Raw genomic sequence first — 17,976 nt, 5'->3', positions numbered from 1 at the left:
GGTTGCAAATTCAATATAATTTTTTTCTGCATCTAGCTCTGAAAAAATATTTAGGCTTCTAGCACTGTGTGGGACTTGTTCTATTAGTCCATCTATACTGACCTCCATCAGGTTGCAAATTCAATATAATTTTTTTCTGCATCTAGATCTGAAAAAATATTTAGGCTTCTAGCAGTGTGTCGGACTTGTTCTATTAGTCCATCTATACTGACCTCCATCAGGTTGAAAATTCAATATAATTTTTTTCTGCATCTAGCTCTGAAAAAATATTTCGGCTTCTAGCAGTGTGTGGGACTTGTTCTGTTAGTCCATCTATACTGACCTCCATCAGGTTGTAAATTCAATATAATTTTTTTCTGCATCTAGGTCTGATAAAATAATTCAGCTTGTAGCAGTGTGTGGGACTTGTTCTATTAGTCCATCTATACTAACCTCCACCAGGTTGCAAACTCAATATAATTTTTTTCTGCATCTAGCGCTGAAATAATATTTTGGCTTCTAGCAGTGTGTGGGACTTGTTCTATTAGGTCCATCTATACTGACCTCCATCTGGTTGCAAATTCAATATAATTTTTTTCTGCATCTAGCTCTGATAAAATATTTCAGCTTGTATCAGTGTGTGGGACTTGTTCTATTAGACTATCTATACTAACCTCCACCAGATTGCAAATTCAACATAATTTTTTTCTGCATCTAGCTCTGAAAAAATATTTCGGCTTCTAGCAGTGTGTGGGACTTGTTCTATTAGTCCATCTATACTGACCTCCATCAGGCTGCAAATTCAATATATTTTTTTTCTGCATCTAGGTCTGATAAAATATTTCAGCTTGTAGCAGTGTGTGGGACTTGTTCTATTTGTCCATCTATACTAACCTCCACCAGGTTGCAAACTCATTATAATTTTTTTCTGCATCTAGCGCAGAAAAAATATTTTGGCTTCTAGCAGTGTGTGGGACTTGTTCCATTAGTCAATCTATACTGACCTCCATCTGGTTGCAAATTCAATATAATTTTTTTCTGCATCTAGCTCTGATAAAATATTTCAGCTTGTATCAGTGTGTGGGACTTGTTCTATTAGTCCATCTATACTAAACTCCACCAGTTTGCAAATTCAATATAATTTTTTCTGCATCTAGCTCTGAAAAAATATTTAGGTTTCTAGCAGTGTGTGGGACTTGTTCTATTAGTCCATCTATACTGACCTCCATCAGGTTGCAAATTCAATATAATTTTTTTCTGCATCCAGCTCTGAAAAAATATTTCGGCCTCTAGCAGTGTGTGGGACTTGTTCTATTAGTCCATCTATACTGACCTCCATCAGGTTGCAAATTCAATATATTTTTTTTCTGCATCTAGCTATGAAAAAATATTTGGGCTTTTAGCAGTGTGCGGGACTTGTTCTATTAGTCCATCTATACTAACCTCCACCAGGTTGCAAATTCAATATAATTTTTTTCTGCATCTAGCTCTGAAAAAATATTTAGGCTTCTAGCAGTGTGTGGGACTTGTTCTATTAGTCCATCTATACTGACCTCCATCAGGTTGCAAATTCAATATAATTTTTTTCTGCATCTAGCTCTGAAAAAATATTTAGGCTTCTAGCAGTGTGTCGGACTTGTTCTATTAGTCCATCTATACTGACCTCCATCAGGTTGAAAATTCAATATAATTTTTTTCTGCATCTAGCTCTGAAAAAATATTTCGGCTTCTAGCAGTGTGTGGGACTTGTTCTATTAGTCAATCTATACTGACCTCCATCTGGTTGCAAATTCAATATAAATTTTTTCTGCATCTAGCTCTGATAAAATATTTCAGCTTGTATCAGTGTGTGGGACTTGTTCTATTAGTCCATCTATACTAACCTCCACCAGATTGCAAATTCAATATAATTTTTTTCTGCATCTAGCTCTGAAAAAATATTTAGGCTTCTAGCAGTGTGTGGGACTTGTTCTATTAGTCCATCTATACTGACCTCCATCAGGTTGCAAATTCAATATAATTTTTTTCTACATCTAGCTCTGAAAAAATATTTCGGCTTCTAGCAGTGTGTGGGACTTGTTATATTAGTCCATCTATACTGACCCCCATCAGGTTGCAAACTCAATATATTTTTTTCTGCATCTAGTTCTGAAAAAATATTTCAGCTTGTAGCAGTGTGTTGGACTTGTTCTATTAGTCCATCTATACTGACCTCCATCAGGTTGCAAATTCAATATAATTTTTATCTGCATCTAACCCAACCAATACTTTTGGGCTAATACCTCAGTTTGACCACTCAGCTCTGCTCGGTTCCCATCCATTGTTTTTTGTGCAAACAACTCCATAGTTGTGAATTAGTTAACCACCAAAATGAGTGGAAAAAGGCCTGTTGCTGGCGGAAAGGGGAATAGGCGTGTTGGGAAGGGAAAAAAAAGGTTGTGTCCGTTGGGTAGGTGTTAAAGCAACAGTAACATCTGCAGAAGAAAGACCATCTTCCAGCCAAACTAAGATGTATATTTCTTTTAGCGGGCAATGTGATAAGATTCCATTCTTACGGCAATGCCAATCACTACAAATTCCAGATGAGGCACAAAAACAGCAGGTGCTTCAACGGATATCAAGTGTTCCTTTAAGTGGGCTCTCCTCCACCTCAACTTCAACATCACAAATACTCCAGTCCTCAGAGGTGTCACCCCAATTCCCACTTGCTTCCTCACAGCTCCCAAGTCCCCAGCTGCCCGTCTGAGTATGGGATAGAACAGATGAACAGATGGTTGAGTCTGCAGAGCTGTTTACTCATACTATAGCCTGGGAATCAGAGGTCGGCTCCAGCGCTTCTGTGAATCCAGACGAGGAAATGATCTGCACTGATGCCCAGAATCTTTATGAGTCAGATCCAGGACCAGACGCAGAAAGTTCTGACCATAATGTAGACCCTCGTTCCCAAACTGTAACTCCTGTTGGTGGAGACAATGAAGAAGACGATGATGAGACTCAAATACCTGATTGGAGCGACAACTTTAGTTTTTGTCAGGGCAGGAACAGGTTGGCTCTGAGGACGATGGGTGTGATAACACACAGGGTGATGATGATGAGGTTGGAGATCCCACTTACTGTCAATCCACAGTCAGCCAAGAGATGAGGTAAGCAGAGGAGGTGGAGGAGGATGCTAGTGACGACGAGGTCAGGTTGCGCCTTCCTGGACAGAGACGTAGTACTGGAAGCACGTCAACAACTGTAATCCTCAAACACAACTCTGCCTCTGACCACAAGTCGTGGTGGCTCTTCAGGTCGCATGGGTGCTAAGCCTTTCATAGCATGGTCATTTTTTCTGATCGATAAAGATGACCCAACTCGTGTTATCTGTAACATTTGTCAGCAAAAGCTAAGTAGAGGCCAAAAAAACAAAGTTTGAGTACTTCATGCATGAACCGGCACATGAAGCATAAGTTGCAGTGGGAAGCTCACTGTACTACAATGCGGCCTAGCCAGCCGGGCCAACCGCCGTATGCCACATCTTGTGCATCCGTGGCCTCTTCATCCTCTGTGACTGGGGGGACAGCAGTCACACCTGTTTTGGGACGCAGACCGGCCACCTCTTTACCCGTAACAGCCAGCGTGATTGGCAGGTCATCATTTTCTTTGGAGGTGGAATGCAGCTGGTGTTCAGCGCTGTCCGACATCGATAGCACCACCTTTGGATCAAGGCAACCTAACATGTCCGCCTGCATCTTCCTCACAGAATGGCAGTTTGCCGGGGACACCCTTCTCAACCCCGTCTAAGCACAACAGCCAGCCCTCGGTCCCTCAGATGTGGACAAGTAAAAGACCATTTCCTCCTAGCCATGAGAAAGCTAAGAGGTTGAATTTCACCATCTGCAAGCTCTTGGCTACAGAAATGCTTCCTTTCAGCCTGGTGGACACAGAGGATTTTCGAGACCTTATGTCCGTCACAGTGCCCCAGTACCAGATGCCCAGTCGGCACTACTTCTCAAAGAAAGGTGTGCCTGCACTCCACCAGCATGTCGCACACAACATCACCGCTTCTTTGAGAAACTCTGAGTGTGACAGGGTGCATTTCACCTCAGACACTTGGACGAGTAGGCATGGACAGGGGCGTTACATTTCGCTGACTGGGCACTGGGTAACTATGGTGACAGCAGGACAAGGGGCTGCTGTCCAAGTCTTGCCATCCCCACGAATTGTGCGTCAATCCTTTTTATCTCAAAGTTCCTCCACTGCTTCTGCCTCATCAACCTCCTCTCGGTCCTCCACCTGCACCCAAAGTCTGTCTGGTCATGCCACAAGCTTTGTAACTGCGCAGAAGGGATCCTGCACACCTCCTTACTATGCTGGCAGCAGGGCTCAACGTCATCAGGCGGTTTTTACTTTGAAATGTCTGGGAAAAGTGAGTCACACAGCTGAGGAGTTGTGGTCAGCTCTGGAGAACCAGTTTCATTAATGGTTGTCTCCACTGGACCTGTAATCAGGGAAGGCCGTGTGCGACAATGCTGCAATCCTGGGTGTGGCCCTTCACCGGGCCTTGTATGGCTCACGTGTTGAACCTGGTTGTCCAGCAATTTTAGCCCACTATCCCGGACTAGATGGCCTTCTGCAGAGGGCACGGTCGCTGTGTGCTCACTTCTGCCGTTCGAATCCAGCAGCTCAGCGACTTACATCTCTACAGAAGTCGTTGGGCCTGCCACTTCACCGGCTAAAATGCGATGTGCCTACCCGGTGGAATTCAACTTTGCACATGTTGCAGTGACTGTGGCAGCACCGACAAGCCCTGGTGCAATACGTTCTGATGTATAGCCTGGGCCAACGAGATCCAGAGGTGGGGCAAAACACGCTGGAGGAGTGGACTCAGAAAAGGGACCTATGCACCCTTCTGCACAGTTTTGAAATGGCGACGAAGATGTTTAGTGCTGACGATGCCATTATCAGCATGACTATTCCGGTGATTTACATGCTGGAGCACATGTTAAACAGAATTCGGAGTCAAGTGGTGGCACAAGAGGAGGTGGAGGAAGTAGAGGAGGAGGAGTTGTATGCGGAAGGGCTAACATCTGCAAGGTCCAGACGGTCGGCAGCACCAAGGTGGCAGGCTGTGAGGGTGGGGGAGATTGTTTTACCAGTGCGCATGGTAGCAGCCAAACTAGTGAGGAAGGTGCAGGAGCCCAGGAAGAAGTGGAGGACGAACTGATGGAAGACTCATCAGATGAGGGAGACCTTGATCACATTTCTGTTGTGCGAGGTTGGGGGGAGAGGACAGAGGAAGGAAGCATGATTGTTACCTCGCCACCAACACAACAGGGACTTGGTGCTCCTGGATGCGCAACACACATGAGTGCCTTCTTGCTGCACTACCTGCAACATGACCCTCGAATTGTGAGAATTAGAAATAATCCTGACTACTGGGTTGCCACACTGTTAGATCCCCGGTACAAAAGTAAATTTGCAGAAATTATTCCTGCCATAGAAAGGGATGCACGCATGCAGGAGTATCAGCAGAGACTGTTGCAGAATCTTACATGTGCTTTTCCACAAAACACCAGTGGTGCACGTAGTGAATCTCACAGTTCCAACTTGCCGACCGTGGGACCGTCAAGTGTTCGGCTCTCAAACCGTAACAGAAACACTGTATCTGCTGGTAACATCAATTTTGCGGAATCATTTCACCTCTTTTTTAGCCCATCCTTTGCAAGGCCACAGGAGACAAGAAGTCTGACACATAGTCAACGGCTAGAGACGATGGTACAGGAGTATCTCCAAGTAAACATTGAAGCCAAGGCTGTGTCACTGGACCCTTGCTCTTTTTGGGCTTCCAATCTGGATAAATGACCGGAGCTCGCCACTTACGCCATGGAGATCTTGTCATGCCCTGCAGCCAGCGTTCTGTCTGAACATGTGTTCAGCGGTGCTGGTGGTGTGCTGACAGATAAGCGCACGCGCCTCTCCACTGATAATGTAGACAGACTCACGTTCATAAAGATGATCAAATCATGGATCCGAAACGATTTTTCTACCCCTGTGTCATCCTGGGGAGAGTAAAAGCTTGACGATTTGTTAAAATCACCTCACCAACCATTTTAAGCTTTAAAATTACTAATCATGTTTATCTGTATCTTGGCTGGAAAATAATTTGGGCCTTGTAGCAGTGTGCAGTACTGATTCTATAAGGCCATCTAAACTAAGCTCCACCAGATTTAAAATTACTAATCATGTTTATCTGTATCTTGGCTGGAAAATAATTTGGGCTTTGTAGCAGTTTGCAGTACTGATTCTATTAGGCCATCTATACTAAGCTCCACCATCTTTCAAATTAATAATAATTTTTAGCTGCATCTAGCCCGGAAAATAAATTTGGGGCTCCTAGATGTGCAAGACACATGAGTGCCTTCTTGCTGCACTACCTGCAACATGACCCTCAGATTGTCAAAATTCGAAGTAATCCTGACTAATGGATTGCCACACTCTTAGATCCCCCACACTCTTCGATCAACCTTTTCATTTTAACAAAGAACAAAAAAATGGTAATTTTTGAAATTATAAGCATTAGCAGGTTATTAGAAACTGAAATCAAACAGTTTTCAACTCAAAACTTTATTCTAGGTGATGTTACATTTGCACATAGGACCCCTTGTTCGAATGGAGCTTCTGAACTCTCTCGTCCATTGAATTTGTCAGGTTTTGGATGGTTTCTGCTTCAATTGTTTTGCATGAGGACAGAATACCCTCCCAGAGCTGCTGCTTAGATGTGAACTGCCTCCCGCCATTATAGACACTCCTTTTGATGATGCTCCAGAGGTTCTCAATGGGGTTGAGGTCAGGGGAGCATGGGGGTCATACCATAAGTTTGTCCCCTTTTATGCCCATATCAGCCAGAGATGCAGATGTGTTATGTGCAGCATGAGATGGAGCATTATCATGCATGAAAATGATCTTGCTGCGGATTACACTGTTCTTCTTCTTGAACCATGGCAGGAAGTGCTGTTTGAGAAACTCCACATACAATATGGAGTTCATCTCTACCCCTTCAGGGATCATAAAGGGGCCGACAATCTCTCTCCCCATGATTCCTGCCCAAAACATTACTCCACTTTCTCCTTGTTGGCGCTGTAGCCGTGTTTGCGTGGGGTATCCATCAACCAGCCATCGTCCACTCCATCCATCTGGACCATCGAGCATTGCACGGCACTCATCGGTGAACAAAACAGTTTTGAAGTCAGTCTTCATGTATTGTTTGGCCCACTGGAGCCTTTTCTGCTTGTGTGCAGTGGATAGAGGAGGTCGACAGGATGGCTTACGCACAGCTGCAAACCTCTGAAGGACTCTGCATCTTGTTGTTCGGGGGATGTTGGAGGCACCAGCAGCTTCAAAAGCTTGTCTGCTGCTATGACAAGGCTTTTTTGCCACTGCTCTTTTAACCTGAGGTAATTGACTGGAGGAAAGAGTCCTCAATTTTCCCTTATCAGCACGCACACGTGTGTACTGTGAATCAGCTACATACTTCCTGATTGTGCGATGATCAGGATGAAGTGTCTTGGCAATGTTGATTGTAGTCATGCCTTGACCTAAACACTCCACAATTTGTTGCTTCTCAGCAGCCGACACATCCTTTTTCTTTCCAATTTTGGCTGAAAATGTAGGCTGCTTAATAATGTGGGATAGCCTTCTTAAGTAGTCTTGCCTTTCATTGGACACACCTGCCAAACTAATTAGCACAGGTGTCTGCAATTGCTTACAGAGCCCTGACACACATCACCATCAATGAATTTAACTGACAAACAAACAAATTCTTCCCTTATCACTCCTAAACACTTTTTGCATGATAATTTGGAACACAGTGTACATGTGCTTTTCCACAAAATACCAGTGGTTCACGTAGTGAATCTTACAGTTCTAACTTGCCAACCGTGGTCTGTATGGAGTTGTTCAATAAAGGGCCCAAAATTAAGATAACATAGACGGGAGAGGTCTCTATGAATAGGAATTCCTAAGTATTTGATACCCTGTGAGGGCCAGGCAAAGGGAAAGTTGGACTGGATGGAATCCTGTATGGATTTGGGGAGGGAGACATCGAGGGCCTCAGACTTCGCTGCATTGATTTTAAAATTTAACCATGTAACAAAGTGATCTATTTCAGCCATAACAGCAGGGATGGATATATGTGATTGAGTGATATATACTAGGACATCATCAGCAAATGCAGAGCACTTGTACTCGGTGCCTCCCACCTCAATCCACCTAATATTGGGGTTATGGCGAATTGATGAGAGCAGGTGCTCCATCACTAGGATGTATAAGAGAGGGGACAGAGGACATCCCTGCCTTGTCCCATTGGTGATTATGAAAGGTGATGAAAATGTTCCATTTATCTTCAGCCTAGGTGACGTATTGCGATACAGGGCCGTGATTTTGCCTATAAAAAGGTCCCCTAGACCCCTACCCCAAGCTTTTTAAGGGAATAATATATGGCGTGCCAGGAGACTCCATGGAGTCCTTTCTCAGCATCCAACGAGAGTATCTAATTAAAAAAATTTAACGGCATCTAGCCCAGGAAATACTTTGTGCCTAGTAGCAGTGTCTGCTAGTCAGCAGATTATCCCAGCTGTTAAGCAAGCTACACCACCTGTAGTTTGGACACTTAATTTTTTCAAAGGAAATGGTTCAGGCCCCCGGGACACTCAGTGAAGAGCATCGGGGAGGCACCCCAAGGCATAGTGGCTGGGACTGGCGGTAGGACACCTTGCGGTGGACCACCGAGCTCGATCCTTATAAAAGCTTTTTAACTGCAGCAGCTTTAGTGGACGCTACTGGAGCTGGAATTACGCGGCTGCTGGCTTGAGACTTGCCCTCCAATAGATCCTTGTAAAAGGATTTAAAGTGTATTCATTCAAATTAGACAGACAATTTAAATAAAAAAGCTTAGACCTGCCTCTACCACAGGGTGGCTCGCTCGACCCACCAGCGGACAGGCACCAGTATTGGGAGAGGGGGGCTGGCCGTCAGGGTCCACCGCAGCTCTGGCACAAACCCGGGGACACGGAGGTCGCACCTGCAGGAACGGACTGGCCGTGTCGGCTTCGCACTTTTTTAGTTTTAGAAGGGTATGACATGCCTATATCTATGTCTCCCCCTCCTTTTACTCCTCCACCTCTTTTCTTTTCACATGACTATATGTACTTGTCACTTTTCCATGTGTTAGTTGTGTCTTCTGAGCAGTTTGCCAGCTTTTGGACACCTTTGAAGGTGTTTTCTATGTGTTTCTATGTGTTTTTGTTTGCCTGCCATTGGTTTTAACGGTATTCGAAGGTGTTCGACGAACAGTTCGACGAACAGTTCGGCGAACATACGGGTGTTCGACGAACCGAACCGAACTCGAACACTATGGGGGTGGCTCAACACTAATTGTCAGTCCTTAAAGTGGAGTAACACTGTGGCACCATTGTTCTCAGCAGCAATCTGGGAGTCACAGATACTTCCAGGGGACTTCCTCATGCTCTCCTCCTTCCATTCAGCACTTTTTTCATCCATTTCAACATTTTCACTTCTCTCCTGAACTCCTTGTAGGGTCTGCTGAAAAAATGTGTGGATTTCCCATTGACTCCCATTATACTCGTTACTCGAAACAAGCATCCGAGCATTAGTAATTGTTTGGTTCGAGTAGCAAGCATGAAAGCATTTTTGTGCTCATTTATCCCTAGTTGCCATCTTGCCTCTCTAATATCTTCCCTTCTAATATAATGTGTTCTCAGGAATTATTTTTGCATCCAATGATAACTGGAAAGTAATGAGACGATTTACTCTGTCAACTCTTCGAGATTTTGGAATGGGGAAGGAAACCATTGAAAACAAGATTTCTGAAGAAACAGATTATTTGGTACAGAAGTTCAGATCTTACAAAGGTTGGTGAATGGCTCCATTATACTTTCTTTGTACACAGCTTCAAGAAAATAACTTACTATTAGAGATGAGCAAACGTTTTGATGCTCGGGTTCGTCAACTAAACCTGAGCATCAAAAAAAGGTTCATGTTCAAGCACCCAAGCTCTAGCATGACCCCGAAGATTATTATTATTATTATTTATTTATTTATTTATTTTTATATAGCAACACATTGATTCCATGGTGCTGTACATGAGAAGGGGTTACATACAAAATAAACATATCACTTACACTAACAAATAAACAATGATAGATTGGTACAGCGGGAAGAGGACCCTGCCCTTGCTGGCTTACATTCTACAGGATGATGGGGAAGGAGACAATAGGTTGGGGGTAGCAGCAGCTCCAGTGTTGGTGAGGCGCAGGTCCACTGTTGGTAAGGCAGCAGCTCCAGTGGGGTTGAGCAGACAGCCGGGTCATGGCAGGCTGTAAGCTTTCTTGAAGAGATGGGTTTTCATGTTCCGTCTGAAGGATCCGAGTGTGGTGGATAGTCGGACGTGTTGGGGCACAGAATTCCAGAGGATGGGGGATATTTGGAAGAAGTCTTGGAGGCGATTGGGTGAGGAACGAATAAGTGTGGAGGAGACATGGAGGTCTTGGGAGGACCGGAGATTACGTAAGGGAATAGGAGATTAGTTCAGAGATGTATGGAGGAGAGAGGTTATGGATGGCTATGTAGGTCAGTGTTAGTAGTTTGAACTGGATATACTGGGCAATTGGGAGCCAGTGAAGTGATTTGCAAAGGGGGGTAGCAGAGGAGTAGCGAGGCGAGAGATGAACTAGTCACGCAGCAGAGTTAAGGATGCACTGGAAGAGTGTGAGAATGAGCAGGTAGGCCACAGAGGAGGATGTTGCAGTAGTCGAGGCGGGAGATGATGAGGGCATGCACAAGCAGTTTAGTAAACTGAAGGTTGAGGAAAGAACAGATTCTGGAAATATTTTTGAGCTGGAGGCGACAGGAGGTGGCGAGAGCTTGGATGTGGGGTTTGAAGGACAGGGCAAAGTCAAGGGTTACTACGAGGCAGCAGATTGCTGGTACAGGGGAAAGTGTGATGTAATTTATTGTGATAGAAAGATCAGGTGGGGAAGATATGCAAGATGGACGAAAGATGATGATTTCAGTTTTTTCCACATTGAGCTTGAGGAAGCGAGAGGAGAAGAAGGATATGGCTAATAGACATGCTGGAATTCTGAACAATAGAGAGGTGACGTCTGGGCCAGAGAGGTACATCTGAGTGTCATCAGCGTATACACCGCGTGCAGAATTATTAGGCAAATGCGTATTTTAATCACTTTGATACTTTTTATACATGTTGTCCTACTCCAAGCTGCATAGGCTTGAGAGCCAACTACCAATTAAGTAAATCTGGTGATGTGCTTCTGTAGCGCCCCGAGGGTTCGGTCGCTACAGAGGTATTGCATCTCACCCAGAGGTGTGATATCTCACTTCCAGGTAAGGATGGAGTGTGGCTCAGGACCCTAACACCCACGTGCACTACACCACATTTCCAGGGGGCAGGGCGACAATGCTCCCAGGTGTGAGCACAACTGCCCCTGTCCCTGGCTGGAGTGGGGGGGGACACCTAGAAAGGGGGAACCCGGTAGTGTGTGTGTGGGGAGAGTAGATTCAGGGTGCACTGTAAAAGGAAGTATATAAGGTGGGCACCATCATAGAGTCAGAGTAGAAAGAAGAAGAAGGAGAAAGAGAGAGGAGAAGGCTGGGAGCAGGGGCTCTCTATGGGCTCTGCTCCGCAGGCAGGCCAAGTCTCAATGCCTGGTCCTGGAGGAGAGGAAAGGAGAGGAACGGAGGAAGCTCTAGGAGAAGACTGAAGGGACCCCAGGGGTGCGGCCGGCCAGTCGCCACCGCATGCCCGCCGCTACCAGAGTAGGGGGGTCAGGCTAAGAAAGGGAACCGGATCCCTCATCTAGTGGAGGAGAGCAACTACCCTCAGCTAGCAACCGGAGGCCGTGGCATTGTACGTGCACGGCCCCTCACTACACCCGTTAGAAAGGCACCATATAGGACCCAGGGAAACGGAAAATACATTTGCCCGCCAATGCCCGAGGCAGCTAGACAGAGACGTGGTCAATTGTGGGGTACGACAAGCCAGAGAAAGGACACACGAAGGGGGTCCTGAAAAGCATTCCAAAGGTACCTGGGAGTTGGCCGAGCCCCTCACCTGGTGAGCACAGCACGCCGTGGGCAGCCATTACCTGCAGAAGTGGCTTGGAGTGTAAAACTGTGAGTAAAGACCCTGGACTGCATCACTGGACTCTGAGTCATTACTGTTGCTCCCGCGCACCATCACCCCCACCATCTGCACTCACTGCCCTGAGGCTATACTTCTATACTACCCTCTGCTGTGCACTAGAGATGAGCGGTGTTCGACTAGAACTGTTCGCCAATCTCAAATTCGAGCTGTTTTGGGAGGTGTTGGAGTTGTTTGACGAACCCGAACGATTTGCAAAAAATTCGGCTGTTTGAGGTTATGTTTGATAACTGTTCGTGCACCAAAAGCATGTCCTGCATGTCTGGCGCTATTTTGAGCACCAATCATGCAGGGATTGTCTGCCACTCAAAGTAATGCCACAGCCATGGTGGTTGTGGCATTACAGTGATTGCCCAAATCGATGGGAACAGTGCCAACAGTGAAACATGAAAAGCGGCAATTCAGCAGCGGCATACACTGGTACCCGACAATTTAGAACCGAAAGAATAGAGCTTCACACATAGATTAGATAGATAGAAACATGTCAGCCACATAAATACGAAGTACAGTGACAGTGTTGCTTACTGTACTTGTCATTTAGTGTAAAGGATTTATCAAAAAAAATATTAGTGTTTTCATGCACCGTCTCTTTAAAAAAGCCGGCCGGCAATTCAGCAGCAGTACCCGACAATTTAGAATAGAAGGAATAGAGAATCACACATAGATTAGATAGATAGAAACATGTCAGTAACACATATATGAAGTACAGTGACAGTGTTGCTTACTGTACTTGTCATTTAGTGTAAAGGATTTATTAAAAAAAATAATAGTGTTTTCATGCACCGTCTCTTCAAAAAAGCCGGCCGGCAATTCAGCATCTGTACCCGACAATTTAGAATAGAAGGAATAGAGAATCACACATAGATTAGATAGATAGAAACATGTCAGTCACATATATATGAAGTACAGTGACAGTGTTGATTACTGTACTTGTCATTTAGTGTTAAAATAAAGGATTTATTTAAAAAAATTGGCGTGGGGGTCCCCATAATTTTTGGCTCTAGCGGAGGTTAAGCAGACGGCTGGGGCAGATGTTTGAAGCCTGGGAAGGGGTAATACCCACGGAACTTCCCAGGCTACTAATATCAGCCCCCAGCGGAATACCTAGCCTTTACTAGCTATTAAAATGGGGACCCCCCCCCAAAAAAAATGACGTGGGTTCCCCCCTATTTTAATAGCTAGCAAAGGCTAGGCAGACAGCTGGAGGCTGATATTAATAGCCCAGGAAGGGTGCCATGAATATTGGCCCCCTCCCAGGCTAGAAACACCAGCCGTCAGCCGCCCCAGAAATGGCGCATCCATAGGATGCGCTAATTCTGGCACTTAGCCTCGCTCTTCCCACTGCCCTGTAGCGGTGGCAGTGGGGTAATAGGGCTGGGGTTGATGTCAGCTTATAATGCCAGCTGACATCAAGCCCAGGTTAGTAATGGAGAGGCGTCTATAAGACACCCCATTACTAACCCCATAGTCAAAGTTAAAAGAAAACACAAACACCCAGAATAAACTCCTTTAATTGAAATAAAGACACATTCCTTTATTGTTCTAAATTAAACCATACTTACCACCACGCCCATTCCAGCTGAAGCCAACGATCTCCTGCAATAAAAGTAAAATAATAAAGCAAGATCATCCTTACCTTTCCATGGTTCCCAGGACAGCTTCAGCTCTGCTACATCGAGATGACAGGCTGGACCGCAGCAGAACGCTGCCATCCAGCTTGCCATGCCGCGGACACTGAGAAGCGCAGGCTTGCTTGCGCTCCTCAGTGTCTCGCTGTGACGGCATAAAGATGAGACGAGTTCATGTCCAATTATCTCAGCTCACCTCATGCACGTCACTGACTGCGTGGGAAAATTCTCCTGCACTCAGCGCTTCAGCGTGAGAATTTTCCCACGCTGTCAGTGACGTGCATGAGGTGAGCTCATTCATGTCCAATGATCTCAGCTCACCTCATGCATGTCACTGACAGCGTGGGAAAATTCTCCTGCACTCAGCGCTACAGCGTGAGAATTCTCCCAGCACTGCAGATTCCAGCCCCCAGCTGCCTAGTTGTAGCTGGCTGGACACAAAAATAGGGCGAAGCCACACGTATTTTTTTTTTTAATTATTTCATGAAATTCATGAAATAATTAAGAAAAAAAGGGCTTTCCTATATTGTTGTGTCCGGCCAGGTACAAATAGGCAGCTGGTGGTTGGGGGCAGCCCGTTCCTGCCTGCTGTACCTGGCTGGACACAAATATAGTGCGAAGCCCCACGTCAATTTTTTTTTTAATTATTTCATGAAACTAGATGGTGGCCCGATTCTAACGCATCGGGTATTCTAGAATATGTATGCGGAAGACCCGGCGCAAGCAGCAGAGCGGTGTTTAAATTTGGTGCCAAAATCGCTGACTGGTCGCGGCCAGCAACCGCGACGAATCAGCAAAGCGGTGTTGAAATTTGGCGACTATATCGCTGATTGGTCACGGCCGGCGGTCGCGACTAATCAGCAAAGCGGTGTTTAAATTTTGCGCCAATAATGCTGACTGGTTGCGGTTGCGACCATCAGCAAAGCGGTGTTTAAATTTGGCACCAATAATGGTGATTGGTCACGACCGCGACCATTCAGCAGGGCGGTGTTTAAATTTGGCGGCAACAATGTTGATTAGTCGTGGCCGGTGGTCGCGACCAATCAGCAGAGCGGGGTTTAAATTTGGCGCCAATAATGCTGATTGGTCGCAATCGCCGGCCGCGACCAATCAGCAGAGCGGTGTTTAAATTTGGCGCCAAAATCGCTGATTGGTCGCGGCCGGCAACCGTGACCAATCAGCAGAGCGAGGTTTAAATTTGGCGCCAATACTGCTGGTTGGTCGCGGCCGGCAACCGTGACCAATCAGCCGAGCAGGGTTTAAATTTGGCGCCAATACTGCTGATTGGTCGCGGACGGCGACCGCGATCAATCAGCAGAGCGGTGTTTAAATTTTGCGCCAATAATGCTGATTAGTCGCGGCCGGCATCCGCGACCAATTAGCAGAGCGGGGTTTAAATTTGGCGCCAATCTCGCTGATTGGTCGCGGCTGGAGTCCGCGACCAATCAGCAGAGCGTTGTTTAAATTTGGCGCCAATCTCACTGATTGGACGCGTCTGGCGTCCGCGACCAATCAGCAGTGCGTTGTTTAAATTTGGCGCCAATCTCGCTGATTGGTCGCGGCCGCTATTTAAATGTGGCGCCCAAATCGGTGATTGGTCGCGGGCAGCATCTGCGACCAATCAGCAGAGCGGTGTTTAACTTTAGCGCCAAGATCACTGATTGGTCGCGTGCGGAGAGCGCGACCAATCAGCGAATCATATTGGTGAGGACCGGGGAGCGCCGCTGCCTGGTCGGATACTTCCGCTGCGAGAAGCCGGGAGATGAGCGACTGCTCGCAGCAGATGTATCCCGACTCGCAGCGCCGCTCCACGATCCTCCCTTGACACCCTAGCCGCTGATGTCCCCACAGTATCCGCATGGTGTTACAAAGATCCGGACATTTGTGTTAAAAATCGCTGATTGGTCGCTGGTGCTGCCCGCGACCAATCACCGATTTGGGTGCCAAATATAAATATCGGCTGCAACCAATCACCGATCTTGGCTCCACATTTAAACACCGCTGTGCTGATTGGTCGCCGACGCTGGGCGTTTTGGCGCCACATTTAAATAGCGTCTGCGACCAATCAGTACAGCGGTGTTTAAATGTGGAGCCAAGATGGGTGATTGGCCGCGGCCGATATTTAAATTTGGCGCCCAAATCGGTGATTGGTCGCGGGCAGCACCAGCGACCAATCAGCGATTTTTAACACAAATGTCCGGACCTTTGTAACACCATGCGGATACTGTGGGGACATCAGCGGCTAGGGTGTGAAGGGAGGACCGGGGAGAGGCGCTGACATCCAATTGGTCGCGGCCGCTATTTAAATGTGCCGCACAAATCGGTGATTGGTCGCCGTCTTGACCGCGACCAATCACTGATCTTGCCGCCAAAGTTAAACACTACTGTGCTGATTGGTCGCTGACGCTGCCTGCGACCAATCACAGATTTGTGCGCCAAATTTAAATATCGGCCGCGACCAATCACCGATCTTGGATCCACATTTAAACAACGCTGTGCTGATTGGTCGCGGACGCTGCCCGCGACCAATCACCGATTTGTGCGATAAATTTAATTATCAGCCTCATGCACGTCACTGACAGCGTGGGAAAATTCTCCTGCACTCAGAGCTTCAGCGTGAGAATTCTCCCACGCTGTCAGTGACGTACATGAGGTGAGCTGAGTTCATTGGACATGAACTCGTCTCATCTTTATGCCGTCACAGCCTGACACTGAGGAGCGCAAGCATGCCTGCGCTTCTCAGTGTCTGCGGGATGACAGGCTGGATGGCAGCGTTCTGCTGCGGTCCAGCCTGTCATCTCGATGTAGCAGAGCTGAAGCTGTCCTGGGAACCATTGAAAGGTAAGGATGATGTTGCTTTATTATTTTACTTTTATTGCAGGAGATCGTTGGCTTCAGCTGGAATGGGCGTGATGGTAAGTATGGTTTAATTTAGAACAATAAAGAATTGTGTGTTTATTTCAATTAAAGGACTTTATTCTGGGTGTTTGTGTTTTCTTTTAACTTTGACTATGTGGATAGTAATGGGGGTGTCTTATAGACGCCTCTCCATTACTAACCTGGGCTTGATGTCAGCTGGCATTATAAGCTGACATCAACCCCACCACTATTACCCCACTGCCACCGCTACAGGGCAGTGGGAAGAGCGAGGCTAATTGCCAGAATTGGCGCATCCTACAGATGCGCCATTTCTGGGACAGCTGACGGCTGGTGTTTTTAGCCTGGGAGGGGGCCAATATTCATGGTACCCTTCCTGGGCTATTAATATCTGCCCCCAGCTGTCTGCTTAGCCTTTGCTAGCTATTAAAATAGGGGGGTCCCCACGTCATTTTTTTGGGGGGGTCCCCCATTTTAATTACTAGTAAAGGCTAGGTATTCAGCTGGGGGCTGATATTAGTAGCCTGGGAAGCTCCATGGGTAGTACCCCCTTCCCAGGCTTCAAAAATCTGCCCCAGCCGTCTGCTTAACCTCCGCTAGAGCCTAAAATTACGGGGAACCCAATGCCAATTTTTTTTTTAATAAATCCTTTATTTTAACACTAAATGACAAGTACAGTAATCAACACTATCACTGTACTTCATATATATGTGTGACTGACATGCTTCTATCTATCTAATCTATGTGTGATGCTCTATCTTTCTGTTCTAAATTGTCGGGTACCGAGGCTGAATTGCCGGCCGGCTTTTTTAAAGAGACGGTGCACGAAAACACTATTATTTTTTTAAATAAATCCTTTACACTAAATGGCAAGTACAGTAAGCAACACTGTCACTGTGCTTCTTATATGTGTGACTGACATGTTTCTATCTATCTAATCTATGTGTGATGCTTTATTCCTTCTTGTCTAAATTGTCGGGTACCGGTGTATGCCGCTGCTGAATTGCTGGCCGGCTTTTTTAAAGAGAGCGTCTCTGAGCAGTTTGTCAGCTTTTGGACATCTTTGAAGGTGGTTTCTATGTGTTTCTATGTGTTTTTGTTTGCCGGCCATTGGTTTTAACGGTGTTCGACGGTGTTCTAAGGTGTTCGACGAACAGTTCGACGAACAGTTCCTCGAACATCCCGGTGTTCGACGAACCGAACCGAACCCGAACACTACGGGGGTGGCTCAACACTACTGTGCACACAACATCAGCCTCAGCGGTCTGCCCC

The 17,976-nt window shown here is 46.3% G+C and overlaps 1 protein-coding gene across 1 annotated transcript in view; it reads left to right on the top strand.

Moving 5' to 3' along the window:
• The window catches only part of LOC141258812 (cytochrome P450 2K1-like), a 212,421-nt gene that overhangs the window by 83,944 nt on the left and 110,501 nt on the right, over positions 1 to 17,976 (top strand). Inside the window, exon 4 of the mRNA XM_073673959.1 lies at positions 9,741 to 9,890. Within this exon, the coding sequence (XP_073530060.1) occupies positions 9,741 to 9,890 (150 nt within the window). The remainder of the gene's footprint in view (positions 1 to 9,740; positions 9,891 to 17,976) is intronic.

The sequence above is a fragment of the Phyllobates terribilis genome, unplaced genomic scaffold (assembly GCF_046119375.1).
Source record: "Phyllobates terribilis strain yellow unplaced genomic scaffold, ASM4611937v1 Scaffold_3__8_contigs__length_932513732, whole genome shotgun sequence".
NCBI classification, from domain to species: domain Eukaryota; kingdom Metazoa; phylum Chordata; class Amphibia; order Anura; family Dendrobatidae; genus Phyllobates; species Phyllobates terribilis.
Note: the sequence above shows the minus strand (reverse complement) of the source record. Positions and strands in the feature narration are given on the sequence as shown.